General features: G+C 41.7%; 1 protein-coding gene across 1 annotated transcript in view; it reads right to left on the reverse strand.

Moving 5' to 3' along the window:
* col18a1a (collagen type XVIII alpha 1 chain a) overlaps positions 1-15,552 on the reverse strand; it is a 37,050-nt gene extending 21,498 nt beyond the window's left edge. The window contains exons 1-4 of the mRNA XM_070838242.1: positions 15,128-15,552; positions 5,603-6,144; positions 3,111-3,194; positions 2,028-2,099 (exon numbers count right to left, since the gene is read on the reverse strand). Of these exons, the coding sequence (XP_070694343.1) occupies positions 2,028-2,099; positions 3,111-3,194; positions 5,603-6,144; positions 15,128-15,467 (1,038 nt within the window). The 5' untranslated portion in view covers positions 15,468-15,552. The remainder of the gene's footprint in view (positions 1-2,027; positions 2,100-3,110; positions 3,195-5,602; positions 6,145-15,127) is intronic.
* Positions 15,553-20,555: the final 5,003 nt, after the last annotated feature.

A 20,555-nucleotide genomic window follows, 5' to 3' on the forward strand; every position in this document is an offset into this window, starting at 1 on the left:
GCACTAGATTACAGCCATGTTGCTCATATACAGGTTATGTTATTCATTTTTCATGACATGGCAGAGCTCCAAAGTACAAAATTAACAGTCAAGTCTTCACACATTCAAGTCTCTCAAGTAAGCGGAGTCTTATAACAGACACGTCCTAGTCTCCTGTTCCAAGAAGAGTCTTACTGTTTGTTCACATTAAGAATTTACTACAGCTTTTATTTTTTCAAGAATCTGAGAAGCTGTAGATGTGATTTGCAGGTCTTCCTTGACATGACAAGAAATTACAGACCGTTGCTGGTAACAACTCAGTAGCTGTGCTCTGAAACATTTCCTCTTTGGGCTTCATGCTGAAGGGGACACTTGGATTCCAGCGGTGACACTGTTAAGGATGACTGACTGGCTCTGCCATCTATCACCATGAATTCCAGGATGACAAAATGGAAAGTTTCACTTATACAACTCTCCCTCTCTAACTTGTTTCTGTCCAGACTTGCCTTAATTGCACCGGTTGGACAATTGTGCAGAGTGTAGGTTCGACTTTCTGTGAACAGACATCAGATGGAAAGACACCGGCAGGTAGGAATTAGATGCCAGCTGTTGTCTTTTACGTTGCGTATTACATGATGCTAATAAAAACCCACTGAACAGATGGAAAAGCCCCTTGTAAAAAGCTGCAGGGCATCAAGGCAGAGTATAAGGCAGCACTGATGAAGACTTCCGACTTGAGGTACCTGACCCTGCCCTTCCTGTCTCCCTCTCCGACTTTCTTTCCACCTCTGTCAGTTCCTGTACACAGTTGATTGAGAAACCAGTCAGAATAACAAAGCCTCGGGGTGAGGGGTGGGTGAAGGGGTGGCTCTGACTTGGAATCAGATCGAGTCCAAATTGACATCTGGTTTTTCTTACTCTCCTGTATAATTGTGAGTGGGAGTGCACGCATGCACGCGCCGAGGTGGCGGTGCAGGGTGGAGGTTGTGCTGCATTTCAGCCTGCGTGGCTATCTGTGAGGGTGGGAAGATGTGAGTGGGTGTTTGTGGAATCTGATTGTGCGCGAGTGTGTGAGAGACAGAAAGCAGAGAAGAGGAAGGCAGGATGACAAAGGAGGGAGATAGAGAGAGTGTCAAAAAAAAGGGAGAGAGAGGGAGGAAGACACCGAATGATATGAGTACATGCAATGACTTTGAGAAGTGCCGTGGGGGGGGGAACGGTGCATGTGCCCATAGCGAGTAAGAGACTGCTCTCTGTCAGCCTTCTTGTGATATCTGTTAGGTTAGGCTGTCATCCAGGTGATACATCTACATCTGTCTGCAGCACACACTTCACCCAACACCAGGCACATCCTCTGCTCTTTAAGCTCTTTATGCTAAAGAAGAAGAAGAAAAAAAATCATTCACAGCTCAGAACTGCTCTTGCTGGCCGTGCTTCTTGTTTGGATATTTATGAGCAAATAAAAAAGAAGTACAGTTTCAGAGGGATTTTTATTATTAAGTCCTAAACTGTAGAAAGGCCAGGTTTTAACTCTTCAAGGTCATTTCCTCTCCAGTCTGACGAGAGGAAACTCTCTATGTAAAAAGTCTTTGTCCCCAAATGTATAAGACAGAAGCGGCTCGATTTCCAGACATCCACTCAGCAGTTTTTAATCTCTCTTGAGGGATGAGTGTTCACTCACTTATACCGAGTAACTGGAGACATCAGGTGTATCTAACACTGGGATGACTCAGTTTGCAGAAGCGCTGTTAATCATCTTGGTTGGCCAGGTATTCACGTCTGGCTCGATCAGCTGTTCGAATCTTCCTTAAGGAACAAAGCATTCCTCGTTCATTCTTCTCACTCTCTTACGCACTCTTGACTTGCAATTTTACAAACACATTTAGTTCCAAAAAAAAACCCTGTATTGTTTCAATAAGAAGGAAAATAAGCACAGGAACAAGAGCTGATATTAATGAAATGAATCGTTTAGTCTGATGATGAGGACAAAGAACAAGCCATCACAAGAAGTAAAAAGAGCTCAATAAGAAACACAACTTGTTCCGTACCGTCCATCTATGTTTGTCCACTGCTGGCTGTAGGGGTCTGGTTTCCTCATAGCCGCTTCCTTCACCTGAAGCCTGAGGAGACCAATCATACATTTTTATTATGATGTTCACAAGATGCTCTTTTAGTTTTATTCACTGCGTTGACATTTACAGACCTGCAATATCTGAAATTGTTCTGTTAACTGTGAGTGTTGTCATTTCATGAACTATACTTGAATTCATGGTCAAATCCAAGTCTGCTATAAGGGAATTTATGGATTCAGGTCAATTTTGAATTTGTGTACATTTAGCGACACAACCTCTGTGCTGTTTGGGCTCTGTGTGACAGTGTAATTGGCCTGTTTTAGTGGATGTCAGTGTGTTTTTCTACCACCCTCTTGGTAAGGTCCCTTTAGGAAACATTGTTTTAATTTCCGTGAACCGTTTACATAGTAAAATCAAGGTGTAATTTAATCTCTCTCTGATTTGTCAGCCTTCTACACCTTTACACAATGTCACTAAGTCAAATGCTGGTACATTTGTTGTTCTGGTTGCTGTATCAGACACTTTATACACTAAGTAGGTTTCATATGCTCCTAGATCCAAAGCTTCTTGGTAATTCAATACCTTCAATGTGTCCTTTATACAGGAAAACAGCTGTGTGTGAGGTTATTATTTGAGATAAAAGACACATCCTGAAATTGGAAACCTGTCATTTCCACTCGGAATGTGATGTCCCGTCTGATCCGAACAACGTCTGAAGATCTGATGTCAACAAGCGGTAAAGTCTTGAACCTTTACTCTGTCAGTAAGGACGAGGTTCTGCTGCTCTCAGAGAGCAGAGCAGCTGCAAAGGCAATGTTTTACTAAATAACAGTAAGGGCTGCTGGTGGGCTGCAGCAACACACCTGTGTTTGTGTGTGGGTGGTCAGGGTCAGCGGTGGAGAGGCTGCTGTCAGACTCTTAACTGTTACGGATTTACTATTGGTAATGCGTGATGTAATATACTGGAATAAGTCAACAATGTCCAGCAAAGTCACTTCCTATGTATGGAAATGCTCTTCCCTGACAGTTTACTTCAAAATGTGACGAGCTGGCACTCACCATATCTGAGTCGTCTTCATCTTCTTCACAGTGTCGCTCAGCAGCACGGGGGTCTCCCACCACCCTCAGCTCACCGATCACCCCCTGGTGCAAAACAAGGACATGGTGTTTTGATGTTCAATGACACATGTTCGATACTGTCAGAACAGCACACGCGCACACACACACACACACACACACACACAGAAGATCTCTTACTTTCATCATACATTTTTGGATTCTTATCTCTGAACTTGCTGCTTGAGTTTTGGCGACATTTTTCAGGGAATTCCCCTTGTTCCACAATCTCAGAGGGGCTATTGATGTCTCCAGTTTTAGCCTGCGCCTGTGAAGTGCCACTATCTCTGCGGCGCACACTCAATCTGATACATGTTCCCACACAGGATACTCACACAGATAACAGGAACGCTATCTGACTGCCTATCAAAGGGCCATTAGCTCTGCATGAAGAGGTGGTTTCTCTGCTGTGGAGTTATTTGAAGTCGACTCTTCAGGACACATTTATGTCCTGAGAAAAAAGTCAAATGGATTTTTTAAGGGAGCTTTGAAGATAAATAGAAAGGCTCTTTGACATTTAAACCCTGTCTCTAAACAAGCCTTTAATGTTTGCACTGGTTTGTATTTTTTTTAAAACTCATACATTGTTTAGTCGACATGTCATCTTTTTTCTAACAAACCTCCTTAGATCTTCACAATAAATCGTAGCTGCAGTGCATGAGAAGGACTAAACTGTCATTGCAGCATGTTTCTGCTGGTGATGGATAATAAGAAAAATAAGAAAGAAGACATCCACTAAACAAATCCTGTTTCAGAGTGGAATCTCCATTTTATGAATGCATAATGTAAATATTTAGATGCAAAAGAAGCGCGCAGAGGCTTGATTTGATTAGAGAAATTAAATTCACAAGACCTCTCTGTCTTAGGGCCATGCTAGGGTCAACAAATAGCACATGGCCACCAAGTCCTGAGAGAAGAAACAAGGGTAGGTTCCTTTTTTTTTTTTTAGATAAGCTGTTTATAAAATACCTTAGATGGTCTTTTAAATAAATGAAAATGAAAAACTGTGTGGCAGAATTCCAAAGTGGTTTACAACTAAATAAGCAGCTGTCTTCAAACATGGCAATAAAAGAGACTCAGCCGTTATTTAAAGGGCTTGGAGGCTGAAGTATTCATTTGGAATCTGGACATGTCTTGCACTGTAACTATGTCTTTACTTTTACGCTATTGTATAACAGCATAATCGGTGGTATTAAAAGCAGTGGACGTAGGGAATGTGCAAAATTAAGTTAAGGGAGGTCATTTCTGTCCATATGAGCAGCAAGGGGCTCCTTACTTGGCAACACAAAGTATTACCATGATGTTAAAGCGTAATTCTAACTGTGACAGACAACAAAGTACTTCTACTGAAATGATCCAATGAATGCCGATAACAGACAGCCATCTATAAAAAAAAAATGACTGAATAGCTTCCATTTAAGATATTGTAAAGTAAGACTCTTAAATGTCATATTTAGATAAATAAGGGGGATTTGAATGAATTAAAGATATCTTCTTATCCCGAGGGCTCTATTTTCAGTTGCCACTTCAAAAGAAATGAAGTAATGATTTGTCTTTTATATCTGGGATTATAATGGTCAATTTATTCCAAAAAGTAATTTTTTTTTTCCCAGATTCAGAGTGAATTGTAAGAGCATATAACAAGCTCTGTAAAATGTCCCAAGTATGTAAATCACTGAAGCAGAAAGTCCTGGGTATTGCTGTATATAAATGTCATTTTCCCTCTATACTTAAATTGTTTAAGATTTACACAATCTTGTGGTTTTGTCCTTTTTTATTTTGATTTGCAAAAAAAAAAAAATAGTGTAGCTACTGCCCATGATTGATCTTGTCATCTAGTTGCGTGGCATAATGAGAATTAGTACGCCTACAGTTGCATGTTTTCTCCAAACAGGTAGCCCTGGGTGAACTCCTATACCCCTTTAACAGCAAAGGTCAACAGTTGTTGAGGTCAGCTGCTGAGATTTACAGCAGTCAAATGACTGAAGTTAATTACATCCCAGCTGTGAGGTCTTCCAATTATTTGCAGTCTGCTCTCAACAAGATGGTGAGCTGATGTAGACATTTATGTTATGGTTTAGAGGAGGCCAATTTGAGCGATCAAATCATATGAGAGTTATTCAGCCAAGATGTTTCACATGACTAACTGTAGAAAGTCAAAACACCATACTGCACTTTCCCAAAACTTCACACAACAGGAATCTGTCTCAATGCAGTTTGCGTTGGTTCTAGAAAGTAGTAGTTTGGGAATGTGAGATGTTCAATCTTCTGACTCCAACACGAGAATTAGTCTGACTTATTTATCTACTGTGAAAGCTTTTAAAAATGAATATGGTAAATCTTTCTATGTCATACAGCCTTTAAATGATTTAATTTGCTGATTACACTGGCCTGAATATTGTTTTGTTCACAACAGACGAAGCCTGCGCACACACCAGAAACTTCTCAGGATCACCTCCTCCAGCTTGCCCGACAAAGACCCCAGCACCGGCCTCCAGCTCCATCTCATCCGGGGACCTCTCGATGCGCATCACCTGAGGGTCTGTGTCACAGTTGAGGTAGAACATCACCTTGTCATCCCTCACAGCGATGGCAAAACGAGTCCAGGTATCCCTCAAGGAGGGCACAAGGAACCTGGCCGCCTCATATGACTGCTGTGAGTCGGGCTCTGTGTAGTACAGGATGACGTTCTGGTTGCCGCCCTGCACGGCTGACAGCTTAACACCCACATACATGATCCGCTGAGAGGCATCTGTGATGGAGAAGATGACGCCGCCCTTGTTAGAGGTGGGTTTCAGGTTGAAGATGAGGGCGAAGTCTCGGTAGAATGGGCTCGGCAGGTGGGCGCGGGCCAGCTGACCCGTGTTGGCATCGGGGCCGAAGACATAGGCAGGGCTGTTGTCCTGCCCGTAGACTTGGGTGATCTCACTTGGAGGGGGATCCCCAATCAGCTGTAGTAGGGAGACTCCACTGTCTTCTAGAGGGGGAGAGAAAAAGGATGTGAGGCCACAACAGGTACGCACTATAATGGAGGTTAGAAGGGAGGGCTGCATGGCAGGGTACAATGTTAGACCAGGCTCTGTTAGGCTGTTGGGGGTTGACTGGAAGTGAGTGTGCTTAATGGACGCAGGAACACTGCTGTTGCATTGGTCTCAGTTGTGTTGGGGAACAAAATCTACAGAGTAATTGATCAACAATTTTTTTCTCCATTATAAAGACATGTAAAGAGCATCAAGGAAGTTACCAGAACTGACTCCAACACCGATGCATTGACAAATCATTTTATAACTTATAGACTGAAAAATGCAAAGAGTTGACATCCCCAAAAACGTTACCCCACTTTAGCAGACACTGCAAGGCCTGTATTCCAAAGACAAACACCAAACTTCTACTTCCTAAACTCAAGGGAGGATACAGTACACGAGGATGTGACGTGAGAGCTGACTGATTCAGCTTTTACAGTATCTGAGTCAGAACAACTTCACACTTAAATGTGAGCCCGTATGTGTTCTATCATTATGTTGATGTACTCACCAAACAAAGTTTTAAGCCTTATTATTTCATGTAGTGATAAAAAGCACAAACTCACATCAACAGACCACAGAGTTATGCACTGCATTCCTGAAGACACAGAAAGGAAACTGCAAAATGTGTGACATCTGCTAAAATCTGCTAAATGTCACAGCTCCAGGGCACACAGGGACCAACAGCTGGGCCTCCTGCATATCTTTGCTCACTCGTCCATCACCCTGGGTGACTCTGGCGAGGTCAGTGCATAATAATTGGAGGCGTTTAGGAAATACAAGGAACACAAAGATGTGTATTCATTCACATGCATGGCAGAGACAGCTGTTGTTATACTACCACCAAACTTGAGACTAAACCTTTCTACTCTGGTCAAGAATAATGTTTCCTCACGTTAAAAGAAAAATCACTGTTTTGGGAGGACCCTTGACATAACTTCTGGAGCTTTGAAGAAATGCTTTGGTTTACCGCCTGGTGACTAATGTGCGAGCACTATTGCTCAGTTCAAAGCCTCCCCACTGCCCTGAGTGCTAGAAATCAAGCCGGGGTCTGCAGTTGGCTTTGTGGAGAGCTTAAACACACGGAGCGTTTAGATGAACCAAAGGTCCTGCTGTCTGCCACACAACCATAAACACAAATCTTAATTATTCTGCGTGCAGTCTGAGATCTAAAGATGCTCTCATTCGAATCAGAGCTAACAGAGAACCCAGTCAAGCTGTAACAGGACAGCAATAAAAATACTTTCCAGAATTACTTATGCAGTCACCCTCTGCACCAAACAGACACACATCTCTGAAGAAGACACATCACTGACTGTACGTTCTAACATGTATTTATTTGATCATATACATGTCACTAGAATATATATATAAATCAAGAATAAAAAGTGTGCCAAAAGTACCAACTAAATCTAGAAAAGCACAATTAGATGAGTAGATGAGCAAATGTTCTGACATGTGATTTCATACGTTCTCAATTTTAAAATCCTGAGACAAAGAAGACTTTAGCATAAAACAGACGTCTTCTATCTAAATGAGAAAATGTTAACCATAAAATGACAGATGTCTCAGGTTCAGACCAGCTTAGGTAGACTGTGGGACCTTGACTGCTGCATGGATGGCAGCTAACAATAAACTTTTTTGCACCAGGCCAACCAGATGTTTACTCTGATGAAATCAGAATGAGAAACCTCGAGGGTCTCTTCGGTGGGCCTGTGCTCACATGTCTCCTTCTTGTGTGTGTTATCTCTGCCAGAGGAGGGTTGAAAAAGGCAAAACTTAGTAGTAATTTAGTGGTGAAATCTATCATGTGGGAAAGCACACCGTTTAAATTTGTAATCATCCAGCTACAGCTGCTCAAGCTGACATGTGAGCTCTCTTTGAAGAGGAGACACTTAATAACTGAGCATGTATCAGAGCGTTCTTGCAAAGACGAGTAATGAGAATGACAATATTTGTTCTGCAAAATGTCTGCTGTGATTCCCCTTCTTCTAATTTGCCAGAAACATGCAATTTGTGAAGCCTAATTAGCAGATGGTCATGAAAAATACTTGATTTGTGTGCAGGTTAAACTTCAAGGTCTGTAATAAGTTGGAATGTGAGGCGCATCTCTCAGACAGAGCCTGGTTGTCCCTCAGCATGCGGCATGTATAACCATCTTTTTCTTCTGTAATTCAAACATCTGATTTTCTAATGCAGTTGCCAAATGAACAGCAGACATCCTCACTCGTGCGCTTGCGTTCCAAGCTTCCCAAAACCCCTCATTAGTGTAACATCTCACCTATTAGTCATCACTCACATCGACCAGATGTGCACTCTTCTGGACTATGTTTAGACTTTACCAAAAAAGAAAATGAAAAAAGAAATGTCCATGTTAACCAAATGATGACCAAACCCTAAATGCCAAAATGATTACTGTTTACTACAAATCTAAAAAAAAAAAGTGTCCTGATGTTATTGTTCCAGCTGCCACCAAAAAAAAAAGGAAGCTTGGAAATGTAAATAAAGACCATTTCATTACCAGATCTAAAGCCGATGAAAAGCTTTGACCTGCTCAAGGCTAGTAAAGGAATGCTTTTGCTGAGGCCGGTTCAGTGTGTCTGCATTATCAGCAAAGGGCCAACCAGTCTTCCCCTCTCAGACATCAAAAATTGTAGGGGGGTACAAAAGGTTCCCCATTAGCATTTTAAGTGCAATCTCAATTCAGGTTTTCCCAAATAGCTTTTGTTAACCAGTGACAGCTTCAAGGCCAACCAGGCATAGAAAAGGGCTGTGGATGAATGGATCTCTGCTGGGTTTATGGTGCTAGTTTGTCTTGTCAAGAGAGCCGCTTACTGACCAGGAACGTGCTTCTTTTTCACTTCCTAACATTCTTGGATGGGGTACCCTAGTTTGTGATACCCTGTTGATATACACAGACTCACACTGTATATACAGCTTTGGGAAGTACAGGATGCTGTATAATCCATGGGAAAACATTTGAACATCTGGACAGTCCCATAAAGCTTGGTTTCACTGTCCACGCTCCATCACCATTTTAAACAACCCTTGAGGCCTGGTGACGAAGGCTCTCACCTCACTCTGCAAAGAAGCTGGTCAGTGGGCTGATCAGTGTTTGGAGTGTTTACCCCATCTGAAGTCAGGAAAATTACTATCCCAGCATGAACTATGTTTGTCATGCTTGTCAGCCAAATAATAATTACTTTTAATACTGTTATGTTGGTGGCATATACATGTGTTACTACTCTCTATCTGCTCTATAACCAAACAAGGTGTCTGATATTATGTGTCTCTAATGTGAAAGAGCACAGGATGTTTGGAGTATCAAGGTACATATCACCACCACAAATAACTGGTCCTGTCTTCCTGCAAACAATATTCTGTGAACCTCTGGCCAAACTTTGCAGTGTCTTCAACTGGCGATGCAGAGTGCTTGGAAGCAGATATCAAACCAAAACCCACATCATAGTCCAGGAAGGAGATTTTATGTTGGCTCGCCCTGAAGACTGAGCTGTAACTCTCAAACCACAAAAAGGAAGATGGGTCTACCACAAGCTGTGCACTTCATTCTTTTGGGAAGGAGTAATATGACACAGACCAAGTTCTCTACCTGTAAGTGACGAACCTTTGAGGCAACATGCAGGGTGTAAACAAACCTCTTGCCAAATACTGCTAGCTTCATAAATATTTTTTTTGTCTTTTTGGAGCTCTTGAAGAAAATAATGTATGATATTCACAGTGAAAATGCTTTGAAATAGGTTTAGAGCTCATTCAAAATTCTTACACAGCACCGCTCTCCTTTAGAAACGCTTAAAAACTTTAACGGTAACTTTAACAGTAAACTTTAACTGTAACAATTGGGCTATTATCCAGCTCAAGACATCCCTCTGCTTCAGTACTGTGTTTTGCAACACTGCCTAATCAGTTCGCATTTTGTACTAGTGCAACATAAACTGGAGGGGGCAATGAGTCTCTGGCAGCTATGAAGTCGGACTACACTGTGCCCATAATTGGAACCCTCCTGAGAGCCAACTCAAAATGATTCCCTGGCAAGCAGCACGCCGTAGAACTGGAGCCAGCATCGGGCCTTCCTGTCATGAGATACAATATCAATCTCGGCTCAATGGAACCATGGTGCTACAAATCAGTGTCAGACCACCAAAAGGGTGTACAAGCCACAAAACAGGCTGTAGGTACACAGACATTCAGATACCACCAAAAAAGTGGTGTATATCTCGAGAGGAAACATCCTTTTCATATTTTCAGACCACCACAGAGATGGCAAGGGGCAGGATTTCATTTAATTTCAACAGAGAAGTGACAGAGAGTAATGGAGTTTCTCATACAGGATATAGTTTTACCGTTGAGACCTAACCATAATAAATTGTAGTTGACCTCTAGACCCTGATATGAATGACTGCTCATCTTTCAGGCAGGAGACTGGTTACCATGGAAAAACATCATTAAAGGGGCTATTGTGCCCTAACAATCCTGTCTTACTGCAGGGGTAGCCCCCCCACGGTAAAAGGATCACATCTGACAGATTTCTTACAAAGTTTCCATGCACACACTGATATCTCTGCAATCTTCCCACAGTAATCCACCACATACCCACATCTAGAGGTTACGTACAAACGTTTTAGTGTATAAAATGTTCCATTGCGCTTCTTGCCCCAAGCTGATGGCCCTTAACTTTAATTTCAACTACAAAATATGTAAGTATATCATGAGACATTCTTGCATGACAGGTCATAGTTAAATGGTGTAGGAGTGGGGTAGTATTAAGGCCCAAAACAAAAAGGAGAGCACGAGCGCCCTGCTCCCACACATCAAGCAAACACAGCTGCAGATAGTGAAAAGCGACTGAAACTTCCCAGACACTGAATAGTGGGGGTTCTGATCGGTGAATCTGAGAGGTCAAAGGACTCATAAGGGGGTAGATTCTGTATAAAACAACCCAAGATAAAGTTGGGCTAATAAAATGGGAAATTAGGCAATTTGGGGTTTAGGGCACACATTTACAGAGCTTTGTAACTCATTATCTCAGCTATTTATGTTTGACTTCATTCAGCTGTGCACCAAAGCCCACCAGACACTTTTAAAAATGTACCAGTGTGAACACTGGCTGCTGCAGTAAAATATTGGCAGAGGCACATAAGGCATTTTGTTAAAAGAATCCACATGGGGTTAGAATGCTCATACACAACATCAAATGGACACAAAGCTTATCAGTTATCATCAGCATTTGGAGGTAAATAGACCTCACAGGGACAGTGGGAACTCAGTAGCAAAATAATTAGTCTATTCAGCCTCAGGTTCTATTTCAACCATCCCTCTTTTCAAGCTCGCTGTGTTTGAATGAGTAATTCCAGGTGGTCTTCATTGGAGTGGCTTTCTGTCTGTGTAAGAATGACTCTGAGCGACTGAAAGCACTCCAGTGATGGCTCGAGGCTACCCCAACCAGCAATACCCAACATGCAGGTCTTGTTGGTGAACCTGCTTCTGGAGACCCTATAAAATCTGTCCTCGGGGTATAAAGAGTCATACTTTTTAAATTTTTAATGTCAGGACTGCTGTGTCTAGAAGCAGCTGCATATATCTTGATCTTTTTTGAGGTTTCCAAGACACATATGGGGAGCAGTTAAATACTCCTTACACCTTGTGACAAACAACAGAAATGTAAAGCTATGCAGTAAGGGCCACAAAAGCTAACATTTCTGTCACTTTACAACAGGACAACATCTAAACTCTAACTAGAGCGCCCCTTTTGGTAGAAAACCGCACCACCTCGCTGAAAGTTAAAACAATTCAATCAAATGCAAATCTATTTGGGCACTGATGTGTCCAGTAGTCCTGGAACCAGAGACATCTTGTCCACTTAAGCCTGTCAGTGGAACAAGCTGTCAGAAAGATATCAAGGCTGTAAAAAGACAGTGTTGAACTCACATTGATGTGAACTGTGTGGAGGGCAGGACAGTAGACCAGAAAAAGGGATTAGTCTTTAAAGCAGTTCATAATTTGATGCGCAGCTTGTTCACAGAAACAGATTTTCTCACATTAGCTTGTTTGATTCAGAACTGAATACAGGATGTTCTCACATGAATCAGTACTCACTAGTAGCAGTAAACATGTGAACCATTTTCTCCATCAGTTTTTGTTTTAGTCACTGGGGGTACACATTTTACTTGTTAAATGCACTCTGGTCTTATTCATTTTAGGATTATATCATCACCCAATTTAACCATATTTAACTTTTAGTTTACTGGATATAACCTTACTGAAATGTATCTAACCCTTCACCCCTAACACTGCTGTCTGAGAGAGACATTTCAAAAAGCACATGAACTATTCTGGTATCTGATGTGCCAAGCTTTAATGAATGTAAATACATTTTGATACTGTAATTCTAAGCACGAGTTCTAAGATTTCATCAGGTGTTTAACAGGCTTAAACTCCATCAACATAGATTATCACACCAGATCTGATGGAAACAAGTGCCTTGAGTTCGTTTCTTTTACCTTTTGAATTTTCATCAGTTAAAATGCATAAGTAACTAAGTACAGTAACTTTCCAGCTGTCATATACATTTCCCAAAATAATACATATTGACATTTCAGTGAAAATCATTGCTGCAAACATGACCGCTTCCCATGCAGGACAACCTAATTTGTCCATTCCTGCACATCACACTGCCTGCAAGCTACTCGCTGTTAAGAGACATGCAATTCTACATGCCACAGTATCTACAGTATTTCATGCACAGCTTCTGTACACAAGACAGGTCTTGTCTGATGCACATTCAGATGCATTAAGGCTAACTACAGTTTCCTCAAGCATAAAAATACCATCAAATTAGTACTTTATTGCTTATAAATAACTAGTAGAACTAGAAACAAGTTTTCTTTACATGGTGTGTGTTGATATTACCACAATCCACATTCATAACTCTGTAGTTAAATTGGAAGACAGTGGTTCTTTCAGTTCTCATTTTTGTTTTTTTGTAGAATGTCATGCTTGTTTGTCCGTTGATGCTATATCACATTGCAGGATAGGATATGCAGACTGCACAAAACTCATGTCCATTTGAGCTAAATATTACCCTTTGAATGAATAACTTATGAGCTGTATGGTAATGAACAACAAACCCACTGTACTGTGTGTGTGTGTGTGTGTGTGTGTGTGTGTGTGTGTGTGTGTGTGTGTGTGTGTGTGTGTGTGTGTGTGTGTGTGTGTGTGTGTGTGTGTGTGTGTGTGTGTGTGTGTGTGTGTGTGCGCATGTCTGCGTGTTATAACCTTCAAGTAGTAAGTAACATGCGATCGGAAGGACGAGGGAAACACATACATGCAACGGTGATAGGAGTGCTGGCACCATGCTTGTTAGCCAGAACTCCCTTTTGACAACAGGAACCAACTGGAAGCATGCTTACTTTATTCTAAATTACTTTGAACCAAGATGTTGTTAATCTCTTCGACTGTGCTGGCAGGAGTGAATGTCATTTTTTGGGTGGGTATTGGGTAGTGGGTGGAAACGCCAGACAAATTGGGGAGTAGGGATATTGAAAACTGGTTCAAAATTAATCCCCAAACTGGGATTTTTTTTGAACCAGTGATTACCTTTCTGGTTACTAACTGACAAGCACTGATACCCATCATCCTCCTCGTCTGGTAGAATGTGGCACTCCACAGGGAGGCGTCCCTCATCGAGGAGTGTCCAGCAACTGTCCCGCAAGACTTCGCAGAAACTCCGGCAAGGCAACACCAGCCGCGGTACCAGAGAGCCACATTTAGGTACCAAGAGAAGGCAGAAAAACCACTCCAGACTATGGTGGCAGTGCGACTTCAATAGCCATGCCCATTTGGTCAGGAGCCCCTGGACTTCCTCCACACTGCTCTGGTTGAGGTAATTGGGCACAACAAACCTTTCCCCAATCATGGATGAGCAGAAAGGAAGAGCAGTATCTATCAACAAGCATTGTGGGGACTCTACAACCTGTGTTGATTTGGCTACTTCTGTGTGGCTTTCAGCTGGTGACCTGCTACCTACAGCTGTCTGGCTAATGAAGGTTGTTTGGCTCGGCTCTTGCTCACTAAATGGTGTTTGAGTAGTATCTAATTTTCCAGTTTGGCTGGTCACCACTCTCTGGCTAGTTGCCGATGCTTGGCTGGGCACTTGGGGTTGGACAGCTATTTGTATTAAGGTAGTGTCTGGTCTCTTGCCAGCTGTTTCTGTTTGGGTAGTTAACATTTTTTGGGTATTAGTTGGTGTTTGCATTGTAGAAAATGTCTGGCTAGCAAATTGAGCTTGTGTAGTCTGTAACACTTGGTTAGGAAAAGCTTCCTGGTTAGCTGTTGATTCACCATCTGGTAACTGAGTAACTTTTACTAGCTGGATGTCCTTAGTTATCTGGACCGCGTCTACATAGATGGTCCCTTCAACCTGTGTTAGTAAGTCTTGTGGGGTAGAGTTTTCATAAGAATACTTTGTCAAATTAAGATCATTAGAGTTCCAACTAGAGTTACTGTTAAGTTTTCTATGCTCTCCAGTGCTATTGGGGGTTTCAACAGAAAAATCAAGATTTTGCTCTAAATTTGGGCTGCCAAGATTATGGCCCTCATCTGTTCTGTCATGACTGATGTCATTTTTTTGGATTACTACACTGCGTACACTATCTAACCCTGTAAGATCAGTAGGCTTTACTGCTCCTTGTTGATGTTCCACAGAAAACGACTGTGTTTCAAAGTCAGATCTCCTGCTGGTTTCAGCTCCTGATGTAAATCCAGATTCAGACCCGAACTCAGAACCAGACCAAAGACCTGAACCTGTGTCTGATGCCAATTCAGACCCAAGCCTAGATCCAAGTGTAGATTCTTTTCCTGTAAACCTTAAAAAATCAGTGCCACCAGAACCCAAACCCTTTAGTGATGTTGTGCCATTACCAGGTTCACTTATGCGTGATGAAATCCCTGCAGTTTCCTTTTCTGATGACTGTTGAGTCTCTGGTTTTGTTGTCGTTATTTGAGTGGTCAATCGAGGAGCCTCAGTGGTTTCAACCCATGTCTGTACAACCTTTTCAATTCCATGGCCCTCATCAATGATCTCCGGTCCAACTGTGGTAACACTCTCTGATGGTGGTTCTCCACTACCTGGTGGACTGCCAGACCCCTCGTGGTCCACTGTTGGTGCCAACGTAGTAGTGCCAGTCCAGGTCCAAAACCAAGCATCAGAGCGAACAAACCAGAGGGCCAACAAAAACAAAACTCCAAACTGGGTCCTCATCTTAGGGATAATGTCTTGCCCACGTCCACCCGCTTGATCAGACTCCCAGAGTCAATTGTGACATGTCCACACAACCACTACACTCCTCACACACACTTTCCAGCTCTGTCTCCACACACACACTCCACTACACAGAGAGGAAAAGTGAAGAGGAGTGCCCCATTCAAAAGAGTAAAGGGGGAGAGCAGGAGGAGGTGTGCTCTGTATTGGCTGGCAATATTTCCTCTCCTAACTCCTCCTTCCTCCTCCTTCTCCTTTTGTCACAGCAGTGAAAAGCGATCTCTCCTGCTGACTGATACTTTAGAATTACGGCAGCCTTGCCTTTCAGTGTACAATACTGATGCTTTCAGTGTTTTACGGAGAAGGCCAATTTGTTCCCCTTGACTTGTTCTCTTTGTTAAAACATGATAGTAAGAAAACTACAGAGTTTAGATTAAAAAAAAAAAACCTGCAAACTTACTGTGAAACAACAACTGAGAACAAAAGTTGTAGTCATGTGATTTTTCAACATAAAGAACGGGATACTAATTTGTGGTGGCAGGCTGAAATATAAGGGGCTATGCTGAATTCCCTCTAATGGATTAAATTAGTCTCATTTGATTGCAATAATGCAACCAATTACTGAGCAAAGATGCTGCTGTGAAATATTAATGTGTTTAAATATAATCTAACAACAGTATCTATTATAGTAATTGTATTATTTGATGGGATCATGGTAAAGTATATCTAAACAGCACAATTCAAAAACACTTAATGTAAATGCAATCCACTGCAGCCAGATACATTTTTAACAGTTTGTCTAAGCATTCAGATCAAGGCAGCGTCAAATTCAAGGCATTGCTTCATGCACATCTGTCAGCTTATTTTCTTCATTTAGTTTGAATGTACCCTAGCCTGTGTTTTGCAACACAATGCTGGGACATATAATGTCTCTGCTCTACATTGTGCTCCTGTTTTCAGGGTTCTGTGGTTACACAGTAAGCCAGGTCTCACTTTCTTGTCCAGACTGGTTTCTAATACAGCCTATGTGATCAGTTGACAGAGACCCTCGACGTCTGCTAATGGGAGCTTAGTGATAAAAGGCACAGGAGGTTTGTGCAAGTGTCTCTCTAATAGTGTCAAGGTTTAAAATAAAGCCGGGTATTTTCTGCATGTAACCTCAGTTGCTGATTGAAAGGAACTCGGGTCATTTGTGCACAGCATGCCACCAACCATATAAAAGGTTCCAGACGCTTATGTTGAGATGCATAAATGTCTTGACACAAGCTTGACAACTTTATCCTGTAGCTCTCTGTTGTGGCCTGGGGTCACTGATGAGCCAACTGACCCCTGTCTGCAAGATTATGCTTGTTTGGTCTAACAAAGGGGGAGGGGAGCACCAATGAAACTGAAAAGTAAGATGGAATATTGTGACAACTTGCAAAAACACCTGACAAAGCAGGCAATGAATGAAATGCAGCCTTCATCAACATTTCATACAGCTAATAAAAACTGCAAACTGTGTATAACACGCTAACTGTGACCTCACCTGGTTATCACAAGGCCAAGCTATTTCTGCCCTGATGAAATTTTCAATGAAAGAAAAATATTGTGTGCAGTCATATGAAAAGCAGCTTCCCTTTAGGCAGATATGACTAAGGGACTTGTGATTGTCTTTAGCTGGTGTCTGTCTGACTTAAAAGAACATTTGTTGCTTCAAGGAACATCAAAGAAAAAAAAACGCTATTGTTGGTAAAATTATTTATAGATAATGCTAATTCAAGACTGGAATACCTGAAGCTTTCTATTGTAAGTATAGTGACAATATTCCAAGATGCTGGCTGTAGCATGGTTACAATAAATCAGTTGAACCTCTAAAATAGATCTAAAAATAGATAATTTAACTAAAGTAGTAAAAATGAATTGCTTTCTGTAGGTGAATTTCAAGCAATGTAAGAAAGTCACCATCATGAAATGTGTCTGGGAAAAAGTGGACTGCTGATATATTATTAGCCTCAGGGCAACTTTTCTGTGCTCAGACTTACTCAGTGGTCAAAGTAGCCTCAGGCAGTCTGTTAACCAATATAAACAATGTTTATAGTACTTGGTTAATAAATCTGCCTTGTGAAAGTTAATGATAAGCCTTAACTATCAGCTCCACCCCCTAATGCACTCTTATGGTTCATTGCACTGTTGCGTAAATTAGGATTTGAGATTATAATCAAAGTAAATTAAATTTATTTAAGAGAAAACAATGTAAACAATGAAGGATCATTCAAACTAGATCACTGTAACTTAATGAGGAATTGTTAACCAAGTAGTGATCCTTTCTATACTTTCCATGTCCTATGGGGGAGTCCCACCAGTGTGATTCGTCCTTAACACCAGGTGTCTCATTCTTCAAGACTTCAATCAGAGGGTCATTATTCCAAATATGACTATAAATTGGGTGGTTTTGTGTGACAGTGAAAGATAAGAGATGTCACAGAGTTTGGAAATTTTCACACAGGCTTGAAAGATGGGAGGCTTGCCAAAAGACTTGGGTGGCCAAACGTACAACCTGTCACGTTAGAGCTAGGAGGCTAGGAAATGGTCTAAAAGACATGACAAGGAAAATAGAAAATTGCAGTTAATGAAGGCAGTGCATTTGTGCTTTTGGAGTGACAGTTTTTCAGCACAGGTAATCTCCACTCATCATATTATCAACAAACCTTGAACTTTGTCAGAAGTCTGTGTCTGTGCCTTTTCAGCATCCCTTTGATGTCTATTACTGCCTGCATAGAGTACAGGCTGCGAGAGGCATAATAACAACACGGCCAGAGGATTTCCTGTTTTCATGAGTGGCATTTGTAATTGGAACAGGTAATTACAGTCAGAAAGGTGGAAAAGTTTATACTGTACTGTACGTCGTATACAGAAGGGACACAGAACAAAAGAATGCATCCCGTCTACTTTGCTGATGTTACATCTTTTACTGGGGAAATCAAACTCAGAGAGGTCAGACAAATTGTCCCTGTAATATGTATTTTTTCAGAAAGAAAAAAGAAATGTTTCTAATTTTGACAGAGGAAATCTCATATGACAATTAATTCAACATCATCTTCCTTGACAACAATACAAATCCCTGCATTTTTCTTTAACTTGGCTTAACTTAGCTAATGAAGTGGTTCCTATTGTAGAGACTGGTGTGAAGCATGTCTTTTATGAGGGTTTAGGAACTTCCCATTAACCGGGTTTACATGCTGGTCAGCTGCTGTCAAACTGTTTCCTGCTGATACAGGACCGTAATCTCAGCAGGGATCCCAAGTAATCTAAAGGGTCATTTCACCCAAATCACAAAAGAATTGAATCCTGCCATGCTCTTGAGCCCACTAATAGAATTCCTCTCACCTCCATTGTGTTTGGGTGGTGAAATCATAGCAGCAGATAAAACCAATTATGAAACCAAAACTATCTCAATTGCTCAAAACCATGAGGTGTTTCTAATGATAATATCATTAATCTTTGGCCATGGAGTCCATGGAGTTAATGACTATACAGACACTGACTTCAGGGATTTACTATTTTATTTGTGAGTCCGTTTTGACTGCTTTGGTTTTGGCATGAATGCTATATATCCCTCCTCCTAGCAGAAAAGCCTTTATTACATGACTGTGTAGATACTGCAAAATTGTATTTCTTATACGTTTCTGTAATGTCCACAACCTGTGAAATCCTGAGATGTTTGAGCAGGGGATGAACTGACATTCCAGGCCTCCCCAGTGTCTGTCCTCACAATACACAGACAAAAGCGTGAAACCTGAGTCTGAGGGCTGACACCATCAATGGGAGGATGAATGATCGACTAATTACAACACCAACAAAACCTGCTGAACATAATCCATGAGGGGCAAAAGGCGTCCAATTATCTCTCACTGCACTGTGGTATTTTATGCCAAACTGACTCATTCAGATATCAAATTTCATATACAGAGTGCCAATTTCATCAGTGCTAAATATAGCTTTTGTGAATAATTTAAGAATATGAGTGCATATGGATGCAACGCAATCCCCTGCACAACCGGCACTGGAAAGAGGTTAAGTTAACATTTCAGTTACAATTTACAGGCAAACCTTCCCTACAAACCTTAATGTTAACGCTTGAACTGTCACTTAACTTAAAACATCTCCTGCATGCGCTGAGAGTTTTGTAATGTTGTCACTCAAAGGCTTTACAGGTAATAAGGGTTCTGCTGTAACTGCTGTACAAACAGAGAGGAATGAAACTAGACGAGCGTCACAACATGGTTGACAATACCAAAACGTGAGGGTCTATTCCCTGTTGATCACAGAGCAGCCAGAGGGCCTTTTGGCAGCACCTTCACTGTTATTTCAGCAACGGCGGTCGTTGACCTCTCCCTGTGAGTCGTAGCGCAGTCAGTGGCCCAGCGGTTATACAAGCGTTAAGCTCCGAGCCGCTCAGAGCTGGGACTTTTAAATGACACACAAATTAGGATGTCAACAGACACTCACGAACGACCCCACAAATGGCTGAAATACATCTCCAGACATACACACACACACACACACACACACACAGACTTGGGCTACAGTCACACAGCATGTCACAGCTGAGCAGCAGTGTAAACAGTAAGACACAGACAGATCCGACTCTAGTGACCACATGGCTGAAACACACACAAGACTCTGCTGCCTCAGCTGCAGCCATACAACATTTCACAGTTGAGCAGCAGTGTAAACATATCTCCATTTGAATCAACCGCAGGAATAAAAACACAGGCGGAAATGCCTTTTATACCATCATCTGATAATCTGCAGTTCTGTTTGTCCACTCTCCGAACATGCTGCGTGTTCCTTTCAGCTAGAAAGACCCTTTTTCTCAGCTGACCGTGTATCCCTAAGCAACAGGTTGACACAGTGAGGTGAATCACTGTACAGTTAAGGGACCATTCAATGGCTTTCCAGTTAAATTTAAAGCTTGTTGTGAATCTTAAGTGCATTTACTTATCTCATCCCCTCTTTGAAAAGCACTGTCAGCAATTTGTGGTACCCTTGCTGTCTGAGCCTCATGGGAATTAGTGTAATATACTGTATGTTCCAGAAGGTCAA

Source organism: Pempheris klunzingeri, chromosome 10 (genome assembly GCF_042242105.1).
Source record: "Pempheris klunzingeri isolate RE-2024b chromosome 10, fPemKlu1.hap1, whole genome shotgun sequence".
NCBI classification, from domain to species: domain Eukaryota; kingdom Metazoa; phylum Chordata; class Actinopteri; order Acropomatiformes; family Pempheridae; genus Pempheris; species Pempheris klunzingeri.